Genomic DNA, 25,634 nt, shown 5'->3' with positions numbered 1-25,634 from the left:
TCGCTCGGAGCAAGAAGGGCCTAACTTCGAACGCCATGCTGTGTGAAGTTTGTATATACCCCCCCCCCCCGCCCATCTGTTCTGCATGGGTTTCCTCAGTCTTCGGGTTTTCTCCCGTAGCTATAAAAAAAAACTGCACACAATGTAACTGGCATCTGCCAAAAAAAACCACCCCAATGCAATCGACTCAATTCGGATTACACAGGGCAATATCGCCACCCCTACTGCAAAACATTGGCAGGACCCTCTTTGAGACGAACAAAAAAGAGTCTTGAGACTCATGCGAGGCTTTCCTGGGTAAACAAGCACAATAGAAATACTAATAATACATCCGTCAGCACAGCCAGCACAGCTCACGTGGGGTACCGAGGTCTGCAGGGATGGTCAGGCGGATGTGGTTGGCCTGAGCGACCAACGTGTAGGTTGCCACGGGCGACAGGCCCCGCCTCCGAGCCCAGCCAATGAGGTCTCGGTTGGGGCCCATGAGCTCCTCTCCTTGTATACGCTGCACCGTCATTAGCTGCTTGTGGGTGACGCGGCCAGACGTCTGGAAAAAATGAGAAGGCGGCGTTTGGGTCGAGGCAAATGGAATTCAAAGCAGTGCGACGCTCACCTGTGTGTGTGTGTGCTTGTTGGTGCGGGAGTTTAGTGGTTAGCCCAATGCACTTTGAACCAGGCGACCCGAGTTCAATTCCTGCTTACGACCAAAAACAGTGACGAATGATCGACTTAGTCCTAGGCCTCACGTAGGCACACTAGGGCCTTAAATGGTGCTATGCTTAAACATCAGCACTGGGAAAACAACAAGCGACCAAGCGTGGTGCTAGCCATCCACCTCCTCATGTGCCGTACCGGCCTTCATTAGGTACTCGCGAACAGCACTTACACCCCAACATAGCTGATATACAAATGTGTCTGTGTATTCGGCATTTATTATTGGTCTCCGATAAAACTTTTTTTTATCTCATTTTACATTAACGTTTGTATTTTTTCCATTGGCTTTTATCTCATTTGTCCAATTTCATTTGCCACATTTCGCCTAAATGTTATAGGAGCATGTAACGTGCCTGTAATTCGTATAAGTCCTGGAGGGGAATTTTTACACGCTCAATTCGATTAACCTATCGTGCGCGTGAGAGTTGATTTTTTATCAACGAATGGGTGCAATTAACAAAAACAGCTCAAAGGACTACTGAGGCAGGTATGCGCGCACGTGTTCGTGCCCGTGTGTCGCGTACGTGTGCCGTGAGCAGAGGCAGGCCAGCCGCGCTGTGGATCACCCAGTTGACAGGCATCGGGCAGTACAGCAGCAAGACGACCTCCCGCATCACCTGGCCCCCAAGTGGCCCCACGTCCACCTCCACGTGCACGTCCGTCTGCAGGCCGCTGCGCAGCAGGAGGGCGACAGGAGGAGGAGAACGTCACGACAAACGGGATATGACGTGGGGATCATCACGTGTCGTGGTCTGTGCAGCGCCTTTGCCATTGGTCGAGAGGAAAAAAACTTTCAAATGGCGAAATTAACTCGTGTTGGTGATTAAACGTCTCCTGCTTCTTTGTCGTGAAAATTATCGGCGCCAGCTTTGTCCAATTGAGATGTGTTTCGGTTATACGGGTCAAGATGTGAATCTAGAACAAAGTGTCTCCTCACTACACCAGGCAATAGAGTGGGCACTCATTTCGGTGGACCTGTGGTTATCACAGTGCGATAACCACAGCGCCACCACTCCATCTTTGCTAGGTAAAGTTAGCATAACATAAATAACTGGTTTCGTGTGGTCAACATTATTAGGGTTGGACAATATTAATGCAAATTAGTACTCGGCTTTTGGGATGCAGCGGTGGCGAGATGTTATCTTCCTCGCCTGGTATGCAGGAGGTTGTAGATTCGATCCTGACCCTGATGCCTATATATTTGGAGTTTGCATTTCTACCCGTGGTTGCGTGGATTTTTCTCCGGCTCCAATTTTTCCCTCCATTTTTAGAATCAACGTGCGTTTGCAGTATTTGGCTGCTATAAATGTCCATGTCGTAAGCCACTTCACCGAGCCATCATTTGTGGCCAGGTCATTTCTGAAAAATAGATGATAGCCGAGTGTGCCTTACCTGGTAAAATAAGAAGTTTAGTTTTATTAGGGTTTAAAAAAGGGGATGTGGTGCGTGCGTTGCCACGTGCTCACGTCAAAGGACCGCTGCTTGGTGCTTCCACCTCCACGATGTGGACATCCTGGCCGGGGTGGAGGTCGGGCGCTGTGTGGGGCCTGGGCGACCTCTGACAGCCGCTGACCTCCTGCCTCTTCTCCAGCGAGACGAGGAAGCGCTGCGAGAGGAAGCCGTCCCGCGGGGAGCACGTGCCGAGCTGCGGGGGGTCTGTGAGGCAGAGAGCGCGCACACGCGGGAAGCAACCCACTTGAGCACGTGGGCTGGTGAAATGGAGAGCTACTCAATTTCTGGGAGGCTTAACCTAGACACGTGGTTAGCTGGTAGCCCCTCCCTTTCTTTAACCCCGCCCACTCGGTCGCTAGCCCCATTCACGAAATGAAGCAGCATCCTCCTCCCCCCCGTCTGACGCTGGCCACACCTCCTCTTGCGCATAGACCCCACCCACTCCAGTCAACCCTGCCCACTAACCAGGTAGCTCCACCCACTGCCCAAGTAGCTCCACCCACTACTCAGGTAGCTCAACCCACGAATGAGGTAGCCCCGCCCACTTTCCAGATCGCCTCGTCCACTGATCGGGCAGCCCTGCCCACAGTTTGCCCACCGGCCTCATGAGTTGAATATAAACCAAAGTATTTAGTAGCTTTTACATGGATATATATATTAAAAAACATGATAGGCAAACAAAGAAGGGAAAAAAGAAATATATGTATTTTTTAAATGGGAGTGAGCTGCACAGGAAAACCTCACCCGCACTCAGCCGGATGTAGAAGTGGTTCGCCTGGTCGGCATGGCGATATGACGTGACCGGTCCAATATGTCCGACGCTCCAGTCCAGCAAGGCCTTGCCCGAGCCCACAGGGCTGGGCTCAAACACGCGCACGCACGCCCCCTGCACATGCACGCTCTCCGAGGCCTGCGAAACAAACCACAGTGCGGGCATTTAATGTGTGCGGACGGTCAGACGTACAACACAGCGTCTCAACGACAGGGTGCGCATGCTGGAAAGCCCATTGTTGACCGAGAGGCCAAGTAGGCATATTCGGCTAAATTAAACGAGCAATCGTAACAGCAATTTTTATTAACACGCTCCTGACGATTGGATGTTCGGTTCAGAAAGCGTATTAAACAATACCACGAACCTTTAATAACCTGGCACGTTTGTTCACGTAACAAATGTATTAATTGGCCGTGTTAGATGGAGGAGGGATTACGACACACCTTTTTTTTTTACTTTACTCACGCAATCTGACCCAAAATCAATTACGAATCCATCATGACAGAAATCTTAGAAAGTAAAACAATGCTCTTGCAGTAAATGTGCAAGGTTGGTCCAACGTTCCATATCTACGGTTCACAAATGTAGACATTGCAATGAAAAGAATGGACATCGAAAGCAACTCTTACTCGAGTTTGTCATGTCTGTGTTTAAACAGCATTGCAATGTTGTGCTTTCGTTAGGTGTAAAGTTACTACGGTATCGGAGCGAGTAATAATTACAGTTGCTGTCGAAGAACAGCATTGATTTTCAGCATCAGATTCGACTGTGGTGCACTTAAAAGTCCATGAGCTTTTTTTTAATAAAATAAAACTCAAAGAATTCAATGAAAGGTCTTTAGCAGAGGGAAAAGGCCTCACGTGGACAATGCAGTCGAGCAGACCGGCGAGGCCGTCCGTTTTGATTCGCCAAGCGGTGTCACCTGGTGACGCCAGGACGAGTGTCATTGGCCGGAGCGAGTCTCTGGCCCCACCCTCCCCGCTGATGTCAACCGTCACCTGAACGTTCGTGGAGGACACAACAACAACGATAAGCCATCATCAGCACGACCGATTTTGCCAGCTGCGGCTTACTGGCAAGAAACACCACTGCCTAACAACATTGCCTAATGGTTCGCCTGGTCGGCATTGCGATATGATGTGGCCGAGTCCCACAGCTCTCTCCGTTGCCATTCGTCTAATCAGTGTTAAAGTGGATATACCACAATATTTTTTTTCAGTTTATTTATTTTGGTATAGCCCTATGAGCCATTCGGCTCTTGAATCGGGTGCAACCACAACAAACAAAAAAACACGAACAAGAAAAACATCTTAAAGTGACTATGTGACTGTGCAAACAGAAAATCCAAGAAAAAACAGCAAAATATTCCTGAAGAAAGCACCGTACACCAACGCTGTGTGGAAAAAATCCCAGTGGGATGCAAGTCAAACAACAACCACAAGACAACTTAGATTAAGGCCATCAGTCCAACTCCGTACTACAACAAAACAAACATGTCCAAACCAAAAAAAACGTTTTCCAAATCACCAAAAAATAAAGCCACAATTGCAACGTAACAGTGATCACAGGGAGAGTTGACCTCGACATATAAGCACCGTTTGCCACCAGTGTAAAACACAGGGCTTGAACTGGGCTCACCGGGGATGGAGGCGCAAGTACACGGATCACTGCACCGCCACTCCCCAAACAAAGACAAAGGTCCCCCGTATAGGTAAAAGGACTGTTGAGGCAAGTGCTGTTAGCGAGCACCTATGAAGGCCGGCATGTGACACCGTTTACAAACCGTACCAGGCACTCATTCGAGGCCGAGTCAACCTAGGGGATGCCCAGAACCGGTTCAAATAATCGTCACTGGTGTTGTCCGTGAGTGGGAATCGAACCTGGGTCGCTGGGATCGTAGCAGAGCGCTAACCACTACCACCGCTCCCCACATACACAGCGTAAATACCACGTGAAACGCAGCTTTGCATCATCACCGAGTTGTTTACGTGCGCGTCAACTCAGAAAGTATACCCTTGATTAATAACGTTTACAGAGGTCAATTTAACCGCGCGTTTCCTTCCCAGGGGGGTAGAGGCTTGCAGGGCGCTCTCTGGCACGCCCGTGCACACCCGCGTGCACCTGCACGGCGAGGAGGTCCCAGGTGAGCACAGGAAGCACTGACCTGGCCGTGAACCCGCGCACACATATCCATCAATGCACGCGGCACACGCGCACGGCTGCTCGGGTACCTAGACGCTGCCATGGCGTGTCGGTCAGCGCGAACTCTGGACAGAGGTCACAGGAGGTTCGAACTCTCGGCGCAATGGTGGGATGAATGGGTACATTATTTTTTATTTTTAAATCCTCCCCAGGCCTCAGCAGCATAAACAGGTCGCAGCATAGTTAAGTCGATTGGCAAGGTTGCGTGTGGTAGGGTAAAATGTGCAGACTCCCATCGCTTCCAAGACGTCTAGCCAGCGTGGAAGATAAGGCCAAATGCTCTCGAGTGGAGGTGCGCTTCTGCTGGCAGTGGTGTGATCAACCAATTTCAGGCCTTTTTTGTTCATATCACGTTATCTGAATAGAGTATATGTGTAGTTGACTGGGAATGTCACTGTGTGGTGCCGGGCTTGTGAGGCCACGGGCGGGATGGATACTGTTGTGTGTTTGTACACCCCGGACACTGGGTGTAGTACCAGCCCTAGTGGGGGCTTGGGTGAGCGCTGGTTAAGCGCGGTGGCCACGCACAGCGTGCGGTGCGGGCTCCCGTTGAGAGAGCGAGGGAGCGTCAGCCAGCTGGGGTTACGTTGGGGGCATGATACTCGGGCTGACCTGGGGACATGTGACTGGATGATACTGGAGGGGGGCCACCGGTGGAGGGGGCTAATGGGTGGTCACGTGGTCCGGGAAGAACTCTCGAGAGCCTTCGGGCAAGGGCGAGAGAGATCGAGAAGGTGGGCGGGGCGAGAGGCGGAGCCAGCCCCAGCCCGGCCCGATATAAGGGGGGCCCTGTGAGGGGCTCAGGGTTCTTACTGTTGGAGAGGCAGGAGATCCACGTCAAGCTTGAAGAAGCCTCCAGCCACGTGGTCCGGGACCCAGCTTGTGGTCCGGACCGGGATAGTGGAACCGTGTCTAGTTCTGCCGTAGCGTGGTTAGTTGGGTGGCCACCACCCGAGAGTTTGTTGTGTTAATAGCCCTGGAGTATGTTGTGCTAAGAGTTGAATAAAATGTGTTGCTCCCAAGACAACGTCTGCGATTCAGTTGGACTCACTACACATGTCAATTACCTTCTGGTTCAAGAGATTATATAGGCAAATTAATGTCTCACCTCTGTCCTGTCAGCATCTCGCATTTCACTCCATCTCTATTGGTCTGAATTTCTCTTATTTGGATACACATCTATCGCTTATATCTCTTCTTGCACCTCACAAGGAGCGTATATAATAAATGGGCCCCGTTTAGCCTGAACAGACTGTTGGGGTGAGTGGCCAGCACCACGCCTGGCCACTTTTGTCTTCCCAGTGGCAATGTTTACACACTCGCACAAGGTACTCATTTGAGACCGAGTCAACCTAAAGGGACACCCAGGACTGGTTCAGACAATTGTCACTGGTGTTGGCCATGAGCAGGAATCAAACTCGGGTCGCCGGGTTTGTAGCACAGCACTATAACCACTGCACTACTGTTCACACACGTTTACAAGCATGTACACTCACTGTCAAAACCACATTCACATTCGCACCTACACACATGCATCCACACTCGCATCCACAAGTGCACACCGACACCCACAATGTTGGCCAAGAGCAGAAATCGAACTCTGATCGGCAGGTTTCGTAGCGCAGCACGTGAACCACCACACTACATCTCCTCCACACAGCAAAACTACAACTGCCATTCGCCACCAAATGGCGGTGACATCATCATGGCAATTGTGCCAGGCTAAGTGCACTTTAAGTCCACGTGAAGTGCTGAATGCCCGCTGGCAGGGGGTCATGGGACAGACCCAGGTGCCATGCGTTGACTGATGCACTCGGACACACGCACACACATGCAACGAATGCCCACCTCTCCGTCTGCCGGGGCGCTCTCAAGGCTCATGACGTGCACGCTGCGTGTGCCCGGCGTGTCCCACGCTGCCCGCATCTTCGGCGAGTAGTGGGAGCCCGCGGAGTCCCCGGCTTCGCAGCCCGACGAGATGAGGAACTCCTCCATGGAGGCCGACACCGGATGGCCCTGGAACCCCGGCGGCGAAGTGACGCACTCCGCCACCTCTACAAAGACAAAGACAGCCTGAACAGAGTGTTGGGGCAAGCGCTGTTCGCGAGCACTTATGAAGGCCGGCATGGCGCATGAGGGGGTGAGAGGTCAGCGCCACGCCTGGCTGCCTTAGTCTCCCCAGTGGTAATACTTACATGACTAAGCCTCATTTGAGGCCTAGTCGACCATGTACACAAGAACACAACGGCATATGCAACTTCACACACGTGTGTTGTACGAAGTCACACTCGGGCATCCAAACTATCACAGGATTTTATAAATTCACGCAAGAGATACGAAAACATCCGAACGTGCCGTGGCACTAATCAAATCGAATTTATCCTACGGTAAAGTTAAACTCGTGCACGCTAGGACTTACGTCGGGAGAGAGAAAGGAGGAACACGTGTATGAGAGAACATATGCAGGTTAAGGACATCATTTGAACACCGTTAAGCAAGGCAGGTGGGGCTTGGGCAGGGACGTGTCACGGCTCGAAGGGACGACGGTCAAGAATAAAGACAGAGTGGTAGCCAAGGAATGGAATGCTGTCCAAGAGGACATCTACCGGGAAGACGGAGCGGTGAAATCGACGACTCGTATGCCGGGTGCCAATCGGATCGTCGTGTTACCGAATCGTGAGAGGTGGCGGCGGCTTTGGGAGGTCTTCATCCAGCAGTGGATTGACCACGGCTTACGACGATGAAGATGATGAGGACGTGTGGCACTTTCGAAAGATAATAAAGAAGCGCCTACTCCGTTACGTTTTGACAACAGCCTCCAGGAATTTACCGACTTAACATTTCCTTTTTGCCGACAAATATTCCAAAACGCGTGACATTGATACCAAACGAGGGTAAAAACCGCGGGACCCGGAGAAAAATCCACAAGACCACGGGGAGACAACATGCAAACTCCAAATATACATCAGGCGTCAGGGGTCGGGATCACACCCGTGACATCCTGTATACCAGGCGAGGGAGTTAACATCCTACCACAGACCGCCCCCCGCCCCCCCCCCCGTGCGCACCCGCGTGGATCAAGATGAAGTTGACTCCGTGTTGTCCTGCGCAGGGTCCCTCCCCCACAGTTGCGGAGGCCATTTCTGGGGGAGGTCGCCGCTGTCCCATCTGGCCTCCGATGCCTTTGCAATAACAAACAACGCGCCGCCAACCCCCCTCCTCCCCCCCCCCCCCCCCCCCCAGTAAGCCCACCACCGCGGCCGCCAAGCCAGCTGGGCCAGGCCCTCCAGAGAGAACGCTCCGATCGAAACAAACACGGTGTGCGCGCTCGCCCGGTCACTCCGCGTCGCCGGCGACCTCCTGTGCAATTAGCCCTGGCATTGTTTTGAGTGACCTTCACGGCATCCTCCTCCTGCCTAATGCCTTTCTTCAAAACGTGTTCTGTGACGATGTCCATCCCCCTCGCCGCTGGCTTCTTCCTACTTTGCCAATCTGCTGTTGTCGTTTGTCTGTGCCGGCAGCCTTCACTGTCGGCCGAGTGGAGCGCCCACGGGCAGCGCGCGGGCTTGCGAGTGCCGGCAACTGGGGGAAGGGTTCTCCCGGTGTGTGTTCAGGTCATACCGTGTGCCATTTGTTCGGCACCGTGTCTGTTGTCAGTGTCCTGAGAAGTATATTCGGTCACGAGGTTTTTTTTACATATATATAGAAGCAGCGAAACACAAATTGCATAAATCGCTTGGGTTTTCTGGTTTGGAAGTAACTGTGCTTCTTTTTGTTGTACGACTGCTGATGTAGATGCAGAGCAACAACTACAATTTCATAACGTGGTGGTCAAGCCAGATAACCGCATCAGTAGCAGCGGAGTGTATCGCTATGGCGTCCCCTTCATATTTGTGGATCGCACGGTCTGTTCTGGATGACTACAGGTCGCACGCAACTCGAGAGGTTTTAATTTCCCATGTGTGCATCAGGTATCCGCGTCTGCCATGGTTTGTGGGGACGGTGTTTCGGGTGGACCATGAGCTTCGTGGAAGATCAAACTCGAGATCTTCTGTGTTGGGTCTTTCGCAAGAAGTAACTTTACTTCCCGGGGTGGAGCGGCAGCAAAGCGATGGGGGCACTGTGCTATGAACCCCTGGGACACGAGTTAAATTCCTGGCCACGGCTATCGACGCGAGCGGGCGAGCTGACATCCACCCGCACTCACCAACGTGGTGAAGAAAGGTCAAACAACCACCATGAGCAGGGGTCGGCTAACCAAACTAACAAGAGTCCGTAACAATAAAATAAAAACCCTCAAATATTTCAAGAACCCGCAATGCATGCGAATACGAGACGGCGAGTTCGAAGCAGTCCTTAAAAGAATCGCTTGCGGTTCCAGGGCCACAGGTTTCCAGCCCCTGCCCGTGACTGACACGGCATGGGAAGGCGGCTTTCACCCGGCAGTAGCTTGACAGAGGGCTGCGGTATTTTGTTATAACTTGCGAGTCGGTCTCGACGACGTATTATTAGCATAGTGGATTAGATTGATTTAACCTTGGAAATACGTGCGCTAGGCATGTTGACTTTGTATTGTGATCTATTAGGCATTGGCCGCTGTGGCTGTCCCCGCGTTAACCCAAGCTGCTGACACCATCACTTCCCCCTTTTGTTTTTGGGGAATTTTTTTGGTAAAATATATTTTTTTAAGCTCATGTAAACGTGACAAATGATCAACCGTCACGTGCCAAATAACAGCATTATGATTACACAGGAGAAGCTGAGTAATGTGGGACTAGCGTTATCTGCTTTTAGTAATCTGAACACTTGTAAACATTACAGATTCAAGCGGGAGAAGACACCGAGTGTCGAAATCGGTCTAGAGTTTTTTTGCCGAAATGATGCACTCCCAGAAAGCTGTGTGGCAGATGGGTTCAGTATGGTTCATGTGGAGAGCCCGATTGCTGGCTTATGTTGATGACAGTCAAGGATTATTCCCCAATCGCAGCCACTGCAACAAGAGCGTGGTTTTATTCCCAGTGCATTTCACTGCCGTGGAAACGCTCAGGTGGCGCATGCTGAAAGTAAACATTCTAATTTAATATAATTTTTGGATGCAATTTTCAAAAAAATGGTGTGTTATTTTTTTTTTACAATCCCGTACTTCCACGAGCAGAAAAGCTCCGTTTTTTATTTAGCGACTAAATATTCCAACTGTGCCACTGGAGTCTCGTCACGGCACGAAGGGGTTCACTTTCAGAACTCTCCACTGTGAGCAGAGAAACTTCATCTTGTGCCCGGGGAAGTTTAGAAAGATAAAAAAGCAAAATCACAGTTTTGCTGAATACAGGCCAAAATGCCCAAAATTCCAAGCAGCCAGCAATAAACAGAACTACCAAAAGTGTAAGAGATAAGAGCTAACTGGTTTCTTTCATGAAGCTCATTTACAAGAACTTTGGAATAGGGATGATGGGAGGGGGTAATTCCAAAGTCAAGCAGTGTGAGGAATAAAAGCAGATGGAGAAGTGTTGTGACCTGCAGTGTGACGAGTGCGTGGGTGTGCGTGATGTTGTGACCTGCAGTGCTGCGACAGAGTGAGTGCGAGTGGTGAGCTGCACGCTAGTGCGGTGGTTGAACACAGCATGAATCAATCGGTGAAGTTCAGGGGAATGGTAACCATGGCTGTAGTGATGATAGTCGAATGATGAGGAGGCAATTGACTGCCAGCGATCGAGTAACTGGAGAAAATCAGTGAGTGCCGGATCATAAAAAAGGTGATATCACGAAACCTCTGAAGGTCACCAAGGGACCTCTTAACTACACTAGGGGCATCACCTCTTTACACGCCTTGCTAAGCGTCGATTGCACGGAAACAAAAAAAAATAATAAAAAAAATTGTCATCGTTCGCATTATGCTGGATCAAGTGACAAACCAAAATGTAACGTGACGATTTTTTGGTACAGCCATAGGCAACAGGGCTAAAGTCATTGACTCGCCAGACGCGATAGCTCGTCGGACCAGATGGGTGGCCGACGCTTACCAAGTGTCTCCGGACATGTTACAATCTCGCTCGAGCAACACGGGCCCCCTGGAAATGGGAGCAATCTGAAGGCATCGCACCGCCCAGTGAAAACCTGCTGATGTTTGCGCACAGTCTTACAATAGCCAAACTGGTCGTGTGCATGCATGCACGTGCGTTTTGATTGGTCTCGCACAGCTCGGCCAAGAACAGCGCCTTATCTGAACCCACCGTTATCTCGACGTTCTGATGGAAGCGGCGTCTTCCCAACGTAAATAAACCAATTTAAAAATAACAGTAAAAAAAAACCACGCGCGGTGGAATTTTACAAGTTTCGTAAGCGCCCTCCAGACTTCCGAGAACTCAAACTAACCACGCTTCTAACAGCCACTATCACTCTGCACAACATACTCACCGGTGGCTCATCCTATGCACTGCCATAGGAATGTGGAATTTCCACCATGCTTCCGAGCCACTTAAGGAAGAATGGCAACCCTCCCTCACCCCCCCGCAATGCTCACCTCTTCGGGACGATTCGGACTTTTTCCAGACAAAGCCCTTTTTTCTTTTCGAGGAAGGGTTTCATGGCCAATACCACGTTCCATGTACTTTTTGGAAAAAAACTCTCAACACATTTGTCAATAACACTGTGGCCTTAAAAATATACAATGCATGATGTTTCGGGCAATGTTATTGTGCAATGCAGCAGCAGCCCCACCAATTAATTGGTTTTCATATATTTTTTTGGGGGGGGGAGGGGGGGGTTGGCCACGCGTGGTAATTTTTCTGCCAAAAAACTTTGGCCATTAATCCCTCCGCCACCCGACAAGATTGTCACATTTACAAAAGAGATTATTTACAGGTGGCCAATGCAGTGATACAAATTATAAAAAAGTTCAAAGTGGCTTTGGAGTTTTATATCTTAAAAAAATATATAATTATGGATCAAATAAATCTCTGTAGAGGCCATAAGAATCAAAACCACACGTTTGGGCAGGCACCAGTGACATCGAGTCACGAGCGTGAGAATTTAGTACTTTCACGTTTTATGATAATTATTTTCAACCGAAATGTTATTTTCACATTTCGGGTATTGAGATTCATAAAAAAAAAAATCACAAAAAAAATCAATCCACATCACAATCCAGAACCATGACAATTCATCGAATCGCTGTGGGGTGAAGCGTGAGATGCCTGCTAATTAGTTCATTAGTTTTGCCGCGTTCTCACCAAACAGAGTTTGGTGGCGCTGTAGAGAGAAGGAGCCTGCCTGCCATCTCTCGATTCCATGGTCTGTGCAAGACGCACCTATTCAGACTTGCCTTCCCATGAAATCTAAAATAAAACAATGGTCCCTTTACATTTAATCATTTTACATATTTGTATTTACTACTTGCCTTTATTGTCCTACTCGTTCTGCGCGGTCGCGCTTTATTTTGCACGCGATCGCACTTCACTCCACTCAGGCGGTGTTCGCCGCCGAGTTCTTGACGCGTTTCTCGTTTCACTTCCGTTGCTGCTCTATGCCCCCGGTACCATTCCCGTTCTGCTGCACCGCCGTTCACCTATGCCTACTTTGATCGAGGGTGATATTGGCACGTAAAATTAAAAAAAGTATTGATTGATTGAGTATGGGCGTGGAAGATGAATGGGGCGGGGGGGGGAGTTCAAGTCTGGGTTTCCCCACCTGACAGCCGGCGGGGCCACATCCGGACCGATGAAGGCCGCCTGCAGAGCCACGGCCCGACGAGACACGGCGCTCACCGAGACGCAGAGAGACACAGATCGGCGAGGCGAGAGATAAACCAGAGATGGAGATGAGAGAGCCGTTGCCAAGGAGATACAATTGAGCAGGACTGAAGCAAGATAAACAAGACGGAGATGGGATGACTTGAAGACAAGCGGTACAGAATAGTTGTCACAGCTACAGGTATTATGACGCCGCAAAGCCAAGCGACGCTCGTGTTTAGTGTTGTGGCTGGCCGGATAATAGTTTAAGAACCCCGTGGGTTAAAGGGTCATCGGCTGTATCAATACAAGCACCGTGGGGTGCCACGGTGGCGAGATGTTAACTACCTCGCCCGGTATACAGGAGGTTATGGGTTCGATCCGGACTGACACCTGCATATTTGGAGTGTGCGTGTTCTCCCAGTGGTCGCGTGGATTTTTCTCTGGTCCACCCCCCCTCCCCCCCCGCTATTTCTCCTCCACATTTAGAATCAACATCACGCGTTTAGGGTATTTGGCTGCCATAAAGTTCCACATGATAAGCCATTTCGAAGAGATGTTATTGTGGCCAGGTCACTTCTGAAAAAAAGAGCTTCATAGCTCAGCGGGTCTTACGAGGTAAAATGCGGTTTTTATTTTTAAACTCTGGGTTCCAATGAAGGTAGCTGCCCATGATTTCAAGATCTCCACAACATTGAGACTTTACTCTCGCAGAACGCTCAACAATGACAAATAAAGTCCACGTAGGTACGTAGGCAGGATTACCAGGTTATTGTGCGTAGCAAATCACTAAAATAAATCTTTATTTGGCACAGTGCCCTTCACCATACATTGCGGCCATGTGCTACACAGACAGCAAAAAAGGTAATAAATGAGAAATAATAGCAATCAATAATTATGCTGACGAGTAAACAAAGCATTAAATAGAGAGATTCAAAGGCAGGGCAAACGCATTACAACGTGAACGACAGATTATAAATTGTAACTACAAATTGGGTTTTACAAACTGCAACAGCTGGTCGCCTCCCAAACAAAATTAATGTTCGTTTTTATTCCCCCCTCTCTCCTAATTTTGCCTTTAGCCCAGCTGTGCAGAGCCAAGGATGCATCACTTAATTATGTTGGCACAGAGCAAGCCACTCGCTGGGTTATTACTTTCACCGGCACCAAGAGAGGGAAAGGAAAATCTCGACCTTTGGGACGAGTGGCCTTACCCGACCACAACAACGCACTTCGGCTCTGAACAAGGCCCAATCTTCAAGGCATTTGTGTTAGATCGCGTACATGTGTGTCGTTAAACCCGCCACCACCCGACACGGCCAATTAGTAAGGCTTGTCACGTAAACAAGGCATGCTTTTTTCGTGACAAGTTCAGCACACCGGTTGTGTGTTGGAGAGCAAACCCACCACAGCATTTACTAATTCGAGTACCATGACATTTCGCGGGTAATTACAACAAACAGCCTTGTCAGGTGACAAGCCAGAGTTGTGGAGAAATACTACTGATTAGGTTCTAAATAGAGGGATAAATGTGATGTCGCATATGAGCCGATCAGGTGCAAAAACCAGAGGGGGGTGGGGGGAGGGAGGGAGGGGCTCATGTGTTCACATAAATAACAACCCAAAAACGTCGACAAAGGATAATATTGGCCGACCAGATACACACCTTTGCGATGACGCAATGCCCGTGAGAAAGGCGGCGAGGTTTTTGATCGATGCGAGAGGCTCGGTTTTAGGCCAAGTCGGCGCCTCCTTGCTCAGGGCAAGCGCGAATGCGGTGCTCACTCTCAAGCCCCTGCGCACATATATTGCGCCCTGTCAAACTCCATCGGTGCTTGCTGGCGGCACTTTCGCCAACACCCTGCGTGGCTCAAACGCGCACGCCTCTCCTTGCTGTACGTTTGCGAGTATCAGCCAAGATTGCTCCCTGCGTGGCAGTGTTTATCTTAATCGGTGGATTATTTTTTTGTTAAGTGGAAATCGTTTGGAGGGATCAAAGAAAAGGTGTTGCTGATGTGCATCCGTTATTTTATCTCCAAAAAGGTACCGGTGTAACCATCAACGTCGTCGGAACATCAACAGGCCCTATTGCACACATCTCCTTCATGAATGGGAAATTAAAGATTGTGGCCACACGACCCAAACTATGGACCACACCACTGCAGTCTGCACTCCTTCAATACAGAGGATCATCAAAACTACGCGTACTCCCTTCTCTCCTTGAAGCCCTCTTGTCGTGGCGAGACCGAGATATTTAGCCCCTGAACGCATTGCCATCATTCGCAGGAACAGGATTGGGGACAGAATTCCCAGCAGTGGCCCTGCACCGCTCGATGCGCGAGTTCCAAAAGGGGACATTAATCCATCTAATTCACGAGACGGCCAATCGTGCAATTGGGACATTAAGTGGAAGGGGGGGGGAAACATACGACACCGAATAGAGAGTAAGCATTTCCCGCGGTACAGAAACGCATTCACCACTGCGAGGCCCAAGGCACGACCCCAGTGGGATGATGCAACCCAGACAATGGAATGCAGCGGTATCTGGAGAAACAATCTGCAGTCATTTGAGACGATTAATACAATTCACAGATTGGAACACCGGTCGGCATTCGTGAGCGCGAGTAGGCGAAGCTGCCAGCCAGTCGGCTGCTCTACGAATTCTATTCCGCCACGATGCGACAAATGTCAGGAACGTCGCGATTTGTATGCATGGAGAAATTATTTCGCACTGTACGAAGCCAACCGTGCTAATCAGAGGTGCGGGGGAAAGGACAGGACAAAAAAAACAGTTCTAAAGAAATGGGTTTTAAATCTAGATTTAAAAGTGCATAACTCCAGTGGCTTCCTAATATCGGAAGGAAGAGGCCGTTCCAGACGGCCGCAGAAGAATACCTAAAAGCGCGCAATGCAGTGACCAACTTTGTTCGACGGCTAGCCAAAACCCGCTGCGAGGGTGACCGGAGTTCGCTTGGTGGTTTGTATGTATATATGTAGAACTCATTTCACACCGTACAGTATGTAGCCAACCGTGCTAAATCGGAGGGTGCGGATGTATGATAGCACTACAGCCCTAGGCTGCAAGGTTCCTACAGCAGTGGTTCTCAGAGTGTGGTCCCTGGACCACCAGGGGGGTCCTCGACGGTCCTCCAGGTGGTCCGTAGGGGCTGTGATGCAAACGCAGATGGATCCGGCCAATAACAACGTTTATAGCTTTTGTTTTGGGCATTAATTAACATTTTACTCAAGGCTATTTGATTTTAAAAGTTAGGTAACCTACCCCGATTAAACTACTCTAACCCCAGAATCTTAATTCCCCCCCCCCCACACCCCTAGAAAATACTGATAGCTGCATAAAAAAATACATGCTCTGGTAATATTAATCATTGTGTACGACTGGTATGGTGAGAGAAGTGAATGCGTTTTGTCACCAGGGGTAGGGGGGGCTGGGTGGTCCGCGGAAATATTTGCATCGGCCGAACAGTTCACGGGCCACAAGAGTTTGAGAAACACTGCCCTGGAGTCGATGTGTTACGGTTCGTGACTTTTTGCCACACCCCGTAATTGCACGGTCGCAACACTCCGTGGCCCTGAGTGTTTCCTTCAAGACAACAGAGCGTGAGAGATCGCCATCGTGGGAGACTCATATCTGGATTCTGGGGACTGGGCGAGGAAGACGTAATCGCATGTGCGGCTGTGCGGTGCATCAGCTCGCGACCTACGCCAGCCCATCCCAGAGTTGGCAATTGTACCGCACAACGACGGGCGAGTTTGCCGAGCACTGGAGGATGCGTGAAAAATTTGAATAGGTTTTACCCTTTTTCGATACTAAATTGGGTGTCAAGAGGTTTAAACACCAAATTGATATCGGTTTGAACATCTTAACACCTGCTTTATTGACATAAATGGTCAAATCAATTATTTTTTTTCATACTTTAATACTGGTAAAAAGGTATAGCGGCTCATCCAGAGCTATACAATGTTCCGATATGTGCTTTGTCTTTGCACTGTTCGCCTTTTGGCGTTCTGTCTGACACTGGTGAGACTAGACCACAAAGAAGGCTGTCTCTGGTGTAGGCCAATCAATGTCAAAGACAATGCATATATATTATCAGAGCATGTTAGTTTGCATGTTCACCACAAGTATTGTGTGGTCAATGCAAACTTGATTCCTTACAAAAAAGGTATCTATTTGGTGTTTGAAGATCTTAACACCTGTTTTATTGTCAGAAATGGTAAAAACCCATTCTCTGCAATCGTCGCTTGCAGATGTTTTGCTTAAGGGACATTGTTTTTTGCCACGCCAAGTAATAATGACTCATCAATCTGTCAGTGGGCTTCTGTGAACGGCCATTAAAACTGGAAGCAACAATTATTACATGGGAGGGGGTTGGGGAGTAGGGAAGACTTTTGGAAAGTAATCAGTTTGATTTCCGATTAGTCATGGAAAAGCCACGAGGATGAACGATGCCGGATTTTGGTGAAGGCGGGGAGACGGGATGCATTGCGGACGTGCGCTGGGAGGCTTAAACAGGGAGCCCAACCATCATGCCTCTTCCTTGGCAAGAACGAAGGCAGAAGAACGGACGTGGCGGGAGAGGGAGGGGATAGATGTCGCCAGGGAGCGGACCCAGCTCGGCATGGAGAACATCAATGGATCTTGCGCCGAGAAGAAGTGCCGCCACACGCTGATCATTGACCTCCGAATCCAGGAGTTGACCACGATGGATGCGAGAGAGAAAGTAGAAGCGAGGCATTGTAATCCCACGCGTGTATTTTTTTTTATCACGTAATGTAATCAGAGTGCTCACGTTGTTATACGATTACAGTACTTTAAAAATGTTTATGTACGCTGTGTTGAACTTTCTTCGCACTATACGTAGCCAACCGGCAATAAAAAACATTTTCTCAACTTACCGTCTTCGCAAAAACGGTCACGCATCTCGCCGACATCGCGTGCAGCGACTTGGCTATCGAGCATCGCACAGGTGGTGCATCTGCACATTTGATTTCTTGCAACAAGGGCCCGTGTCAACCACGCTAGAGGCCATCGAGGTCCGGGAAACAATTTTGGGCCTCGAATAGCCTCCGGTTCAGGTGAAGTAGGCCTACTTTTTATTGTATAACACGAGGTTCAAATGCATATGCGAATATTTAAAAAAACCTATTAACTATTTTTTATTTTATTTCTACTAGGTAAGGCCCACTGAACCATATAGCTAATTTTCAGACGCGACCTGGCATCAAATAGCTCAACGAAGTGGCTTATGTGGAAATGTAAAGCAGCCAAATATTCTAAACGCACGTTGATTCTAAATTGGAGGGAAAACCCGGAGGACTCGGGAGAAAAATCCACGTGATTAGAAAGACACGCAAACTCCAAATATACAGCAGGCGCCAGAGGGTCAGGATCGAACCCACAACCTCCTACATACCAGGCGAGGTCGTTGGTTCCATCACGCCACCGTGGCGAGGATGTTAACGACCTCCTGCATGCCAGGCGAGGTCGTTAATATCCTCCCCACCGCGAGATCATAGAGATACACAACAGCAGCTCAGGAAACGCAGGCCTCAGAAACGTATTTGAGGAATACACAGGCCGTCCGTGCTACTTGAACTGCCGACCCCGGAGTGAGCAGGGCCCGAGTGGGAATCGCTCACATTACAACTCAATTACCGACCAGGCGCGCCGTGCACGCCGGCGAGACGCGCGGCACGCGCTCTCTGCCTCGAGCTCAGAGTGTGGGGTAACTTCAACATCTGATTGGGAAGCAGAAGCCGGATTAGTGCGAGAGTCGCTCGTAAATAAGCACAGGCGCCAAAAACAAAACAATTACAAAAAAATTATTGGCAAGCGGCCATTGGTCGTCTTACGCCGCCATTATTCTTATGAATAAATTAGGACAAGGGAAAGCTATTGCCATGCGGGCTCTTCAAGGTTTGATCGAGTACGAACACAATCAAGAGACCTTACCTGGTAAAATAAAAAAAAGTTCATAGTTTCAAGACGGGGCACTGCTCAAAGCCCTTGTGCTCTGCACGGAAGAATGGTTTTACCAATGGAGCAATCGATAAAGAATGTATTAAATTGAAACTAAATTACTTTTATTTTACCAGGTAAGGTCCACCAAGCTAGGTAGCTCTTTTTCAGAAGAGACCTGGCCACAAATGACAGCTCAACGAAGCGGCTTATCATGTGGACATTTATAGCAGCCGCATGTTTCGAAAATGTAGACGGAAAAATCCACGCGATCACGGGGTGAACATGCAAACTCCAAATATACCAGCATCAGGGCCAGGATCAAACACACGACCCTCCTGTATACCAGGCGAGGTAGTTAACATCTCATAGCCACCGTGGCTCCCACGACTATGGCGGTGCTTCGCAACCGGTGCACCGCGGAAAAAAGTCCTCCAGGTGTTTCCGCAGTATTTTCAGAATCGTAGGAAAGGAAAGAAGCTGGGACAAACGGACTTTCCTCCGTGCCGTTCAGTTGGCCGATCCAGCTCTCACTCCTGACTGGCCATCTGTGGGAAAAAAAGCTTTATAGTCCATTGGATTCTTCAAGTGTCCATAAAAATAGTACGATTCTGATAAAAAGGCAGACAGCAGTGGTCACAATCACAAGGCCAGCAACCACGCACAGTTTAATAATAATAATGAAAGTGTGACTTCCCTGCACCAGGTACTCGTTTGAGGCTGAATTGACCAAGAGGAGGCACCGTGCCATGGCGATCGGGTTCTAGTTTCCACTGTTGCCGAGCAAGGTCGGAAATTGAACCGAGCTCTCTAAAATCGTAGTGCAATCGGCGAATGGCCACTCCGATACCACTCCCCTCCCAATGCATACAAACATCACCATACACACTTGCATAGACAACTACCAAAACAAACACCGGCACTCGCATGGGAAGTGGCGAAGGGGGGGGGTCGGCACCAAGACTGAACACCTTTGTCGCTCCAGCTGTTTATGTTTGACACGCTGCAACAGCTGCTCCTTAAAAAAGGTCGAGTCGACGTAAGAGAGGTCCTGGAACTGCTTTTTATGCCACTCGCCACTGATGTTAGCCATGGCTGGGAATTTAACCAAGTTTTTGGTCTGGGTTTGAAGCGCAATATACACGCAAAGGCTACAGAACAGATCTCGCATGCAGGCGGACGGACAGCGACGACGGTGCCTCTTCTTCATGAAGCCTACACAGGCAGCCGGGGCAAGTTTCCATGACGGAGCAGGGGACAATCTCTTGTCAAGCGATACACAACTGCTGCCAGATCATCGGAGCCATCCGCCTCTGCGTGAAGAGTGCTTGGCACGTGTCCACGTACCCCGGCAGAGAGAGAGAGAGAGTTCTTCCGCTGCGCAGTGCTCGCTCCCTTCCCTCGGGATGACGGTCATGACGCATGCACGCACGGCCAAACAACAACCGCCGCTTATGTAATCCGAGGAAAACCAGGAACGACAAGCCAAGTTCCGCTCAGTCAGTCGGCACGCCGCTCCACGATCTGGGCACGGCCCCGCGACACAACGTCCGGGAAGGGTTTTTCATAGCCAGACGATCGCCGACGCTGCCCGCGCTGCTAAGGAGGCGCCGCGGTGGCTAGGAGATGTTAACTACCTTGCCTGGTATACAGGAGGTCGTGGGTTCGATCCCGAACCTGACGCCTGCTGCTGTATATTTGGAGTTTGTGTGTGTCTCTCTCTCATCATCATCACGGTGGCAAGGAGATGTTAACTACCTCGCCTGGTGTACAGGAGGTCGTGGGTTCGATCCCGACCCTGACGCCTGTATAATTGGAGTTTGCAAATTCTCCCCGTGCTCGCGTGGATTTTTTTTTTCCTGCGGCCTTCCGTTTTTCCCCTCCACATTTAGAAACATGCGTTTGGGTTAATTGGCTGCTGTACATTTCCACGCCAGAAGCCACCTCGTTGAGCTATCATTTGTGGCCAGGTTGCTTCTGAAAAACGGCTATATAGGTCTGTGGGCCTTACCTGGTTAAAAAAAAAACAGGTGTTCTTAGTTCCTAGCTTCCTGGGGCATGCTCGCACTGCTTCATCAGAGCCGCAAATACTTTCAGCAAACTGAAAACGCATCGCTCGGAACAGAGGGCATCGTATCGTTTTGTTTCCACCGAGCGAGGAGTTACAATATCGACGATGGTGATAAAACTATTCTCAGCATGTGTGTAAACACGCAACGTTACATATTTAAAAAAAAGCACAGATGGTTGTCCTATGAATGTATTTATCCCATGCCATGTGGAATGCATGATTTCCATCACTTGTCCAGGAACACAATTAGTGATGGACGCAGAGCTTCTCCGAGCGGGGAGATACTTTAGATTTTTATGCCGCGAGAAAGTTCGGCCCTCTTTGCCACCATCCTCTTCTGCCCCAACAGCAGCGAGGGCAGATTTACGACCAGACCCCCAACCACACGCGATCTGCCTAAAGGGTAACTTGCGGTGGCACCCATTTATACTGCTCGGTGGTACAGCGGTGGGTCGGGGGGGGGGCGAATTTAAAAAGCTTGTTTCAACCGCCACGCCAGGAGATCGAACCGGTGACCTCTGACCTCTGGATTGCAAGTCTATTGCCACGAGAGCACCGCGTTCCACTTCATGCGTGCAACACTACTGGCCGTCATTTGTAACTCATGGCTCTGCTGCTGCCCTCTAAGCGTATCAAACGCTGCAGGAAAATCGCTGGATTTTTTTTTTAAAGGTTACCGTACATGCCAGTGTTTTGCCAGCAAAACAACATTTAAATTACGTAATGAAAAAAAAATAGGAGGGGTTGCTTTTGCGGAGACTCCTGCTACTCGGAAAACCATTGCATTCACTAGTGCATGAACGGCTCCGCTCGTGTTTGGATTAACGCGATCGCTTGCTTACTTTACGTCTTACGCGAACATCCCACCAACTGGCTCGCCGTGTACGGCAGCTCCCGCTGTGAGTTTACTCTTTGCGAGCCGAAAGAGTCAAACAATTACAGCTCTGTTGATACAACTGCATTTTTCGTAAATGGAACGTTACGGGACCGCATTCATAATAATTTTGATATTTATGTTTTCAACGTTATGCGGACTTTAGCCAACAGTTTACAAAGCAAAACCATGCAGAAAATGTAAACACCACCTCGGGACACATTATGCTCAAAAAGGGCCGGTTTTAACAGTGACGGTGTTTACATGAAGAAGCAGATGAAGCATCATATTCAAACATGCTGTGATCTCATCTGAATTTTGATCCACGAGCATACATGGAATGTTGAACTTCTTTCACACCGTACATAGCCGACCGTGCTAAATAGGGAGGTGTGGGCGAAGAACAAACTAAACACAAAAAAGAGTTCTAAAGAAAGGAGTTTTCAATCGAGAGTTACAAGTGCATAGCGCCAGTGGGCTTCCTAATATCGGAAGGAAGGGCATTCCAGACGGCCGCAGAAGCGGAACTGAGAGCGGGCAATGCAGCGACCACAGTCTTCGTTCAATCGCCAGCCAAAAGCCGCCGCTGCCGCGAGAATAACTGGAGTTCGTGTGATGGTGTATGGTCCTTGACGGGATCAGCGAGGTATTGTGCTTCATTTGTGGCAAGCACTTAACGTGCGTAACTAGTGCCACCTTATACAAACTTATTCACTCGGCAACCAGAAGCCAATGCAGCTCGGTGAGCACCGAGCCGACCGAATCAACCGCAACGCGTCAGATCCCAGAAACGCAGCAGCAGTCGGGCAGCTTGGACAAATCTTCTTTGGTTCTTTCGGTAAAGTCACGTAGAATGAGAATAAAACAATAAGTTAATAAAATAAACTGACACAATAAAAATTATCACGACGCTTTATTTTATCGATTTATTATCTTATTCTCATTCTACGTGGTGACTTTACCGAAAGAAGCAAAGACGATGAATCCTTGCAGTCACGAAAGCTTCAAATCGGAGCTTGGGAAATGCTTCGTTGGGCGACCACAATGCGCAAGAGGCAGGTGGAGTCGGCTTTGTGGGCAGCAGAGGGCTGCGGAGCAAAATTAATTATCCGTTGTGCACCCCCCCCCCCCCTTCCCACATGGTGCAGGGAGGCTCTCATCCAGCAATGGATTAACAAAAAGGGCTGGACACACGTACATACACGAGCATTTCCAGTCTCAACTGGTTAAGGTCACACACGCGCACACGCACGCGCGCGCGCGCACATCGAGTTAACAAAAGCAGATGTTTCTTTGAGGTAACAAGCGTGGCGTAGCTATCAAAAGGTACAGGCGATGTAATTGCACCAGGGCAAACACGGCCTGGACGATGGCCCAGGCGTCGACCACGAAAGCTGCTTGAACTGCATGCCACTCGCTTGGACACGCGCCTCGACCCCGTGCTCGCGCAGAAACGCTGCGCTCACCTTGTCCACATTGATTCAAGCAGCACGCACCCTGCTCGTACGCTGCACCAACATAAACCATGAGAAGAGATTTACATTATGAGGCCTCCTTTGCCAGTAACAAGATATAGGAATAGGTTTTACCCCTTTTAACTGGCACAAAAACTGACACCTTTATTCAAGGCATCATGTTTGCAATAACCACAACACAAGCAGTCAAAATGCAAACAAAAAAGACAACTCTGATAATAATATTGGCACTGTCCTTGAATTTGATTGGTCCACACCCGAGACGGCTTTTCTTAGAGCCTAGTCTCCATTGGTGTTGGATCAGAAGACACCAAAAGGCGTACAACTCAAAAACAGCGCACTATCAGAGTATTGAGGGCTCGGGGTGAGCATTTACATTATGAGACCTCCTTTGCCAGTAACAAGATATAGGAATAGGTTTTACCCTTTTAACTGGCACAAAAACTGACACCTTTATTCAAGGCATCATGTTTGCAATAACCACAACACAAGCAGTCAAAATGCAAACAAAAAAGACAACTCTGATAATAAGACTAGGCTCTAAAGAAAGCCGTCTCGGGTGTGGACCAATCAAATTCAAGGACAGTGCATATTTTTATCAGAGTTGTCTTCTTTGTTTGCATTTTGACTGCTTGTGTTGTGGTTATTGCAAACATGATGCCTTGAATAAAGGTGTCAGTTTTTGTGCCAGTTAAAGGGGGTAAAACCTATTCCTACATGAGAAGAGATTTTTGGTGTTTAGTTTGTCGTCCTTCTCCCGCACCTCCGATTAGCATGGATGGCCAGAATTGGTGTGAAAGAAGGTCAACATACACGCAGAAATACAAATTGGACAAGAAGCCTCGTTGGATTATTTTTGCGCCAGGGTCCATGCCAACCCGTGCCACGCCACAGACTTCCGCTGCCGTCGCTCCGATCCTCCGAGAGGTCGCTCTGTGTTGCGAGCACTCAACCAACAATGAGGAAGGTTCCTGCGTTCAAATCTAGACTCTGTACATCACCCCCCTGGGGCTGGTAATACGCGTACTGACCAAAACGGGGGGGGGGGGGGGGGGGGGAGGGAAGGGAGCCAAAAACGGCTGCCCAAATATAGACTGGCCCCCACCATAAGAATGTGGAATTTCCACTGCTGAAGGAGGGCTGCCAAATGAAAATTAGTGTTGTCCCCTGACGTCTCGGAGGAATGTAGAGTGTTGCCATATATATTAAAAGAGTAAACACGAATATGACTCCACTGCTTTGGGTTTACATCTGATCTCCGCTGTGTACATTCACACAGGCTGGAAAACTCGGCTTCAGTGTCTGCGCATGGGACGATTCACTACCTCCCCCCCTCCCCCCAATCACCGCAGGCTTAAGAAAAATCGGCACAATTCGGGACTGAGATTCCATTCGAAGATTTTGTTTTCTGCAATGCGACAAATACACTCCCTTCTGCAAGAGGTTGCAGGCGGTCGCGTGCCCCAAATCACAAAAGACACGACGATTCTAGAGACGGAGACACTCGCAGGCACCGTTTGATGCGTGCGTCACGAGCCTCGGAAGGGGGCAGCGGTAAGCACGGTGGGGGGTTTTGCGCTCTGGACTATGAACCCGGTCACCTCTGTTCAATTTCTGGCCATGGCCAAGTGACATATCTATATCCAAACGGGACCTGGGCTCTTCTCTAATGAGTATTATTGCTATTTTTTGTTTTTATCCAGGCAAAGCCACATCGTGTCGTAGGACCTCTTTTTCAGGAGGATGCTACATCGTTTTTGTTATTGTTTTTTAACAGATACTTTCGGCGAACGAATGAGCGTTTTACGCATGCAGGAGGAAACCGGAGCACCCTGAGAGAGAAAAAAAAACCACATGCCTTGCACGAAGGGGGGCGACGCTCTATCCAACGTATAGATGGAAACGGATGGCGATCGGTCCGAGTCTCTGTAGCTACCTTTTCTCAAGGCGAGCCAGGGCATGGCACCCAGATGCTGCGGTCATGTCTTTCGACGGCACCGAGCAAACGTCAGAGTTGTTCTGCCCACTGCGGACAGAAATGTCGTGACCCGAGGTTGACGTCACCCTCACACCACACCACGGTCGCATGGCAGGACTGACGCTCGAGTAGATGGTGCAAATTAAACATTAAAAGGGTTCTGGAGTGGATTTTGCACCAAACCGTTGTCACTGGCGCCGTTGGCTTCCATTGACAGAGACGCCGCGAGGATTCTAAAACTAAACCAAAAACATAATAATAATAAGGTTTTTCCCCTTTTTTTTTACATTCAACCAAAAACTTTTTAATTTGACCAGTTCAGGCCAACGGAGCTATGTAGCTCTTTTTCAGGAGCGACCTGGACACAGATGATAGCGCAACGAAGTTGC

General features: G+C 49.3%; 1 protein-coding gene across 2 annotated transcripts in view; it reads right to left on the bottom strand.

Moving 5' to 3' along the window:
* LOC116938972 (transforming growth factor beta receptor type 3-like) overlaps positions 1–25,634 on the bottom strand; it is an 88,754-nt gene that overhangs the window by 21,665 nt on the left and 41,455 nt on the right. For both annotated transcript variants that reach the window (XM_032946757.2, XM_032946758.2), the window contains exons 3-8: positions 6,989–7,194; positions 3,799–3,936; positions 2,911–3,076; positions 2,181–2,370; positions 1,239–1,386; positions 367–547 (exon numbers count right to left, since the gene is read on the bottom strand). In XM_032946757.2, coding sequence (XP_032802648.1) covers positions 367–547; positions 1,239–1,386; positions 2,181–2,370; positions 2,911–3,076; positions 3,799–3,936; positions 6,989–7,194 — 1,029 coding nt within the window. The remainder of the gene's footprint in view (positions 1–366; positions 548–1,238; positions 1,387–2,180; positions 2,371–2,910; positions 3,077–3,798; positions 3,937–6,988; positions 7,195–25,634) is intronic.

The sequence above is a fragment of the Petromyzon marinus genome, chromosome 5 (genome assembly GCF_048934315.1).
Source record: "Petromyzon marinus isolate PM22_M1 ecotype Great Lakes invasive population chromosome 5, UKy_Petmar_22M1.pri1.0, whole genome shotgun sequence".
Classification (NCBI taxonomy): domain Eukaryota; kingdom Metazoa; phylum Chordata; class Hyperoartia; order Petromyzontiformes; family Petromyzontidae; genus Petromyzon; species Petromyzon marinus.
Note: the sequence above shows the minus strand (reverse complement) of the source record. Positions and strands in the feature narration are given on the sequence as shown.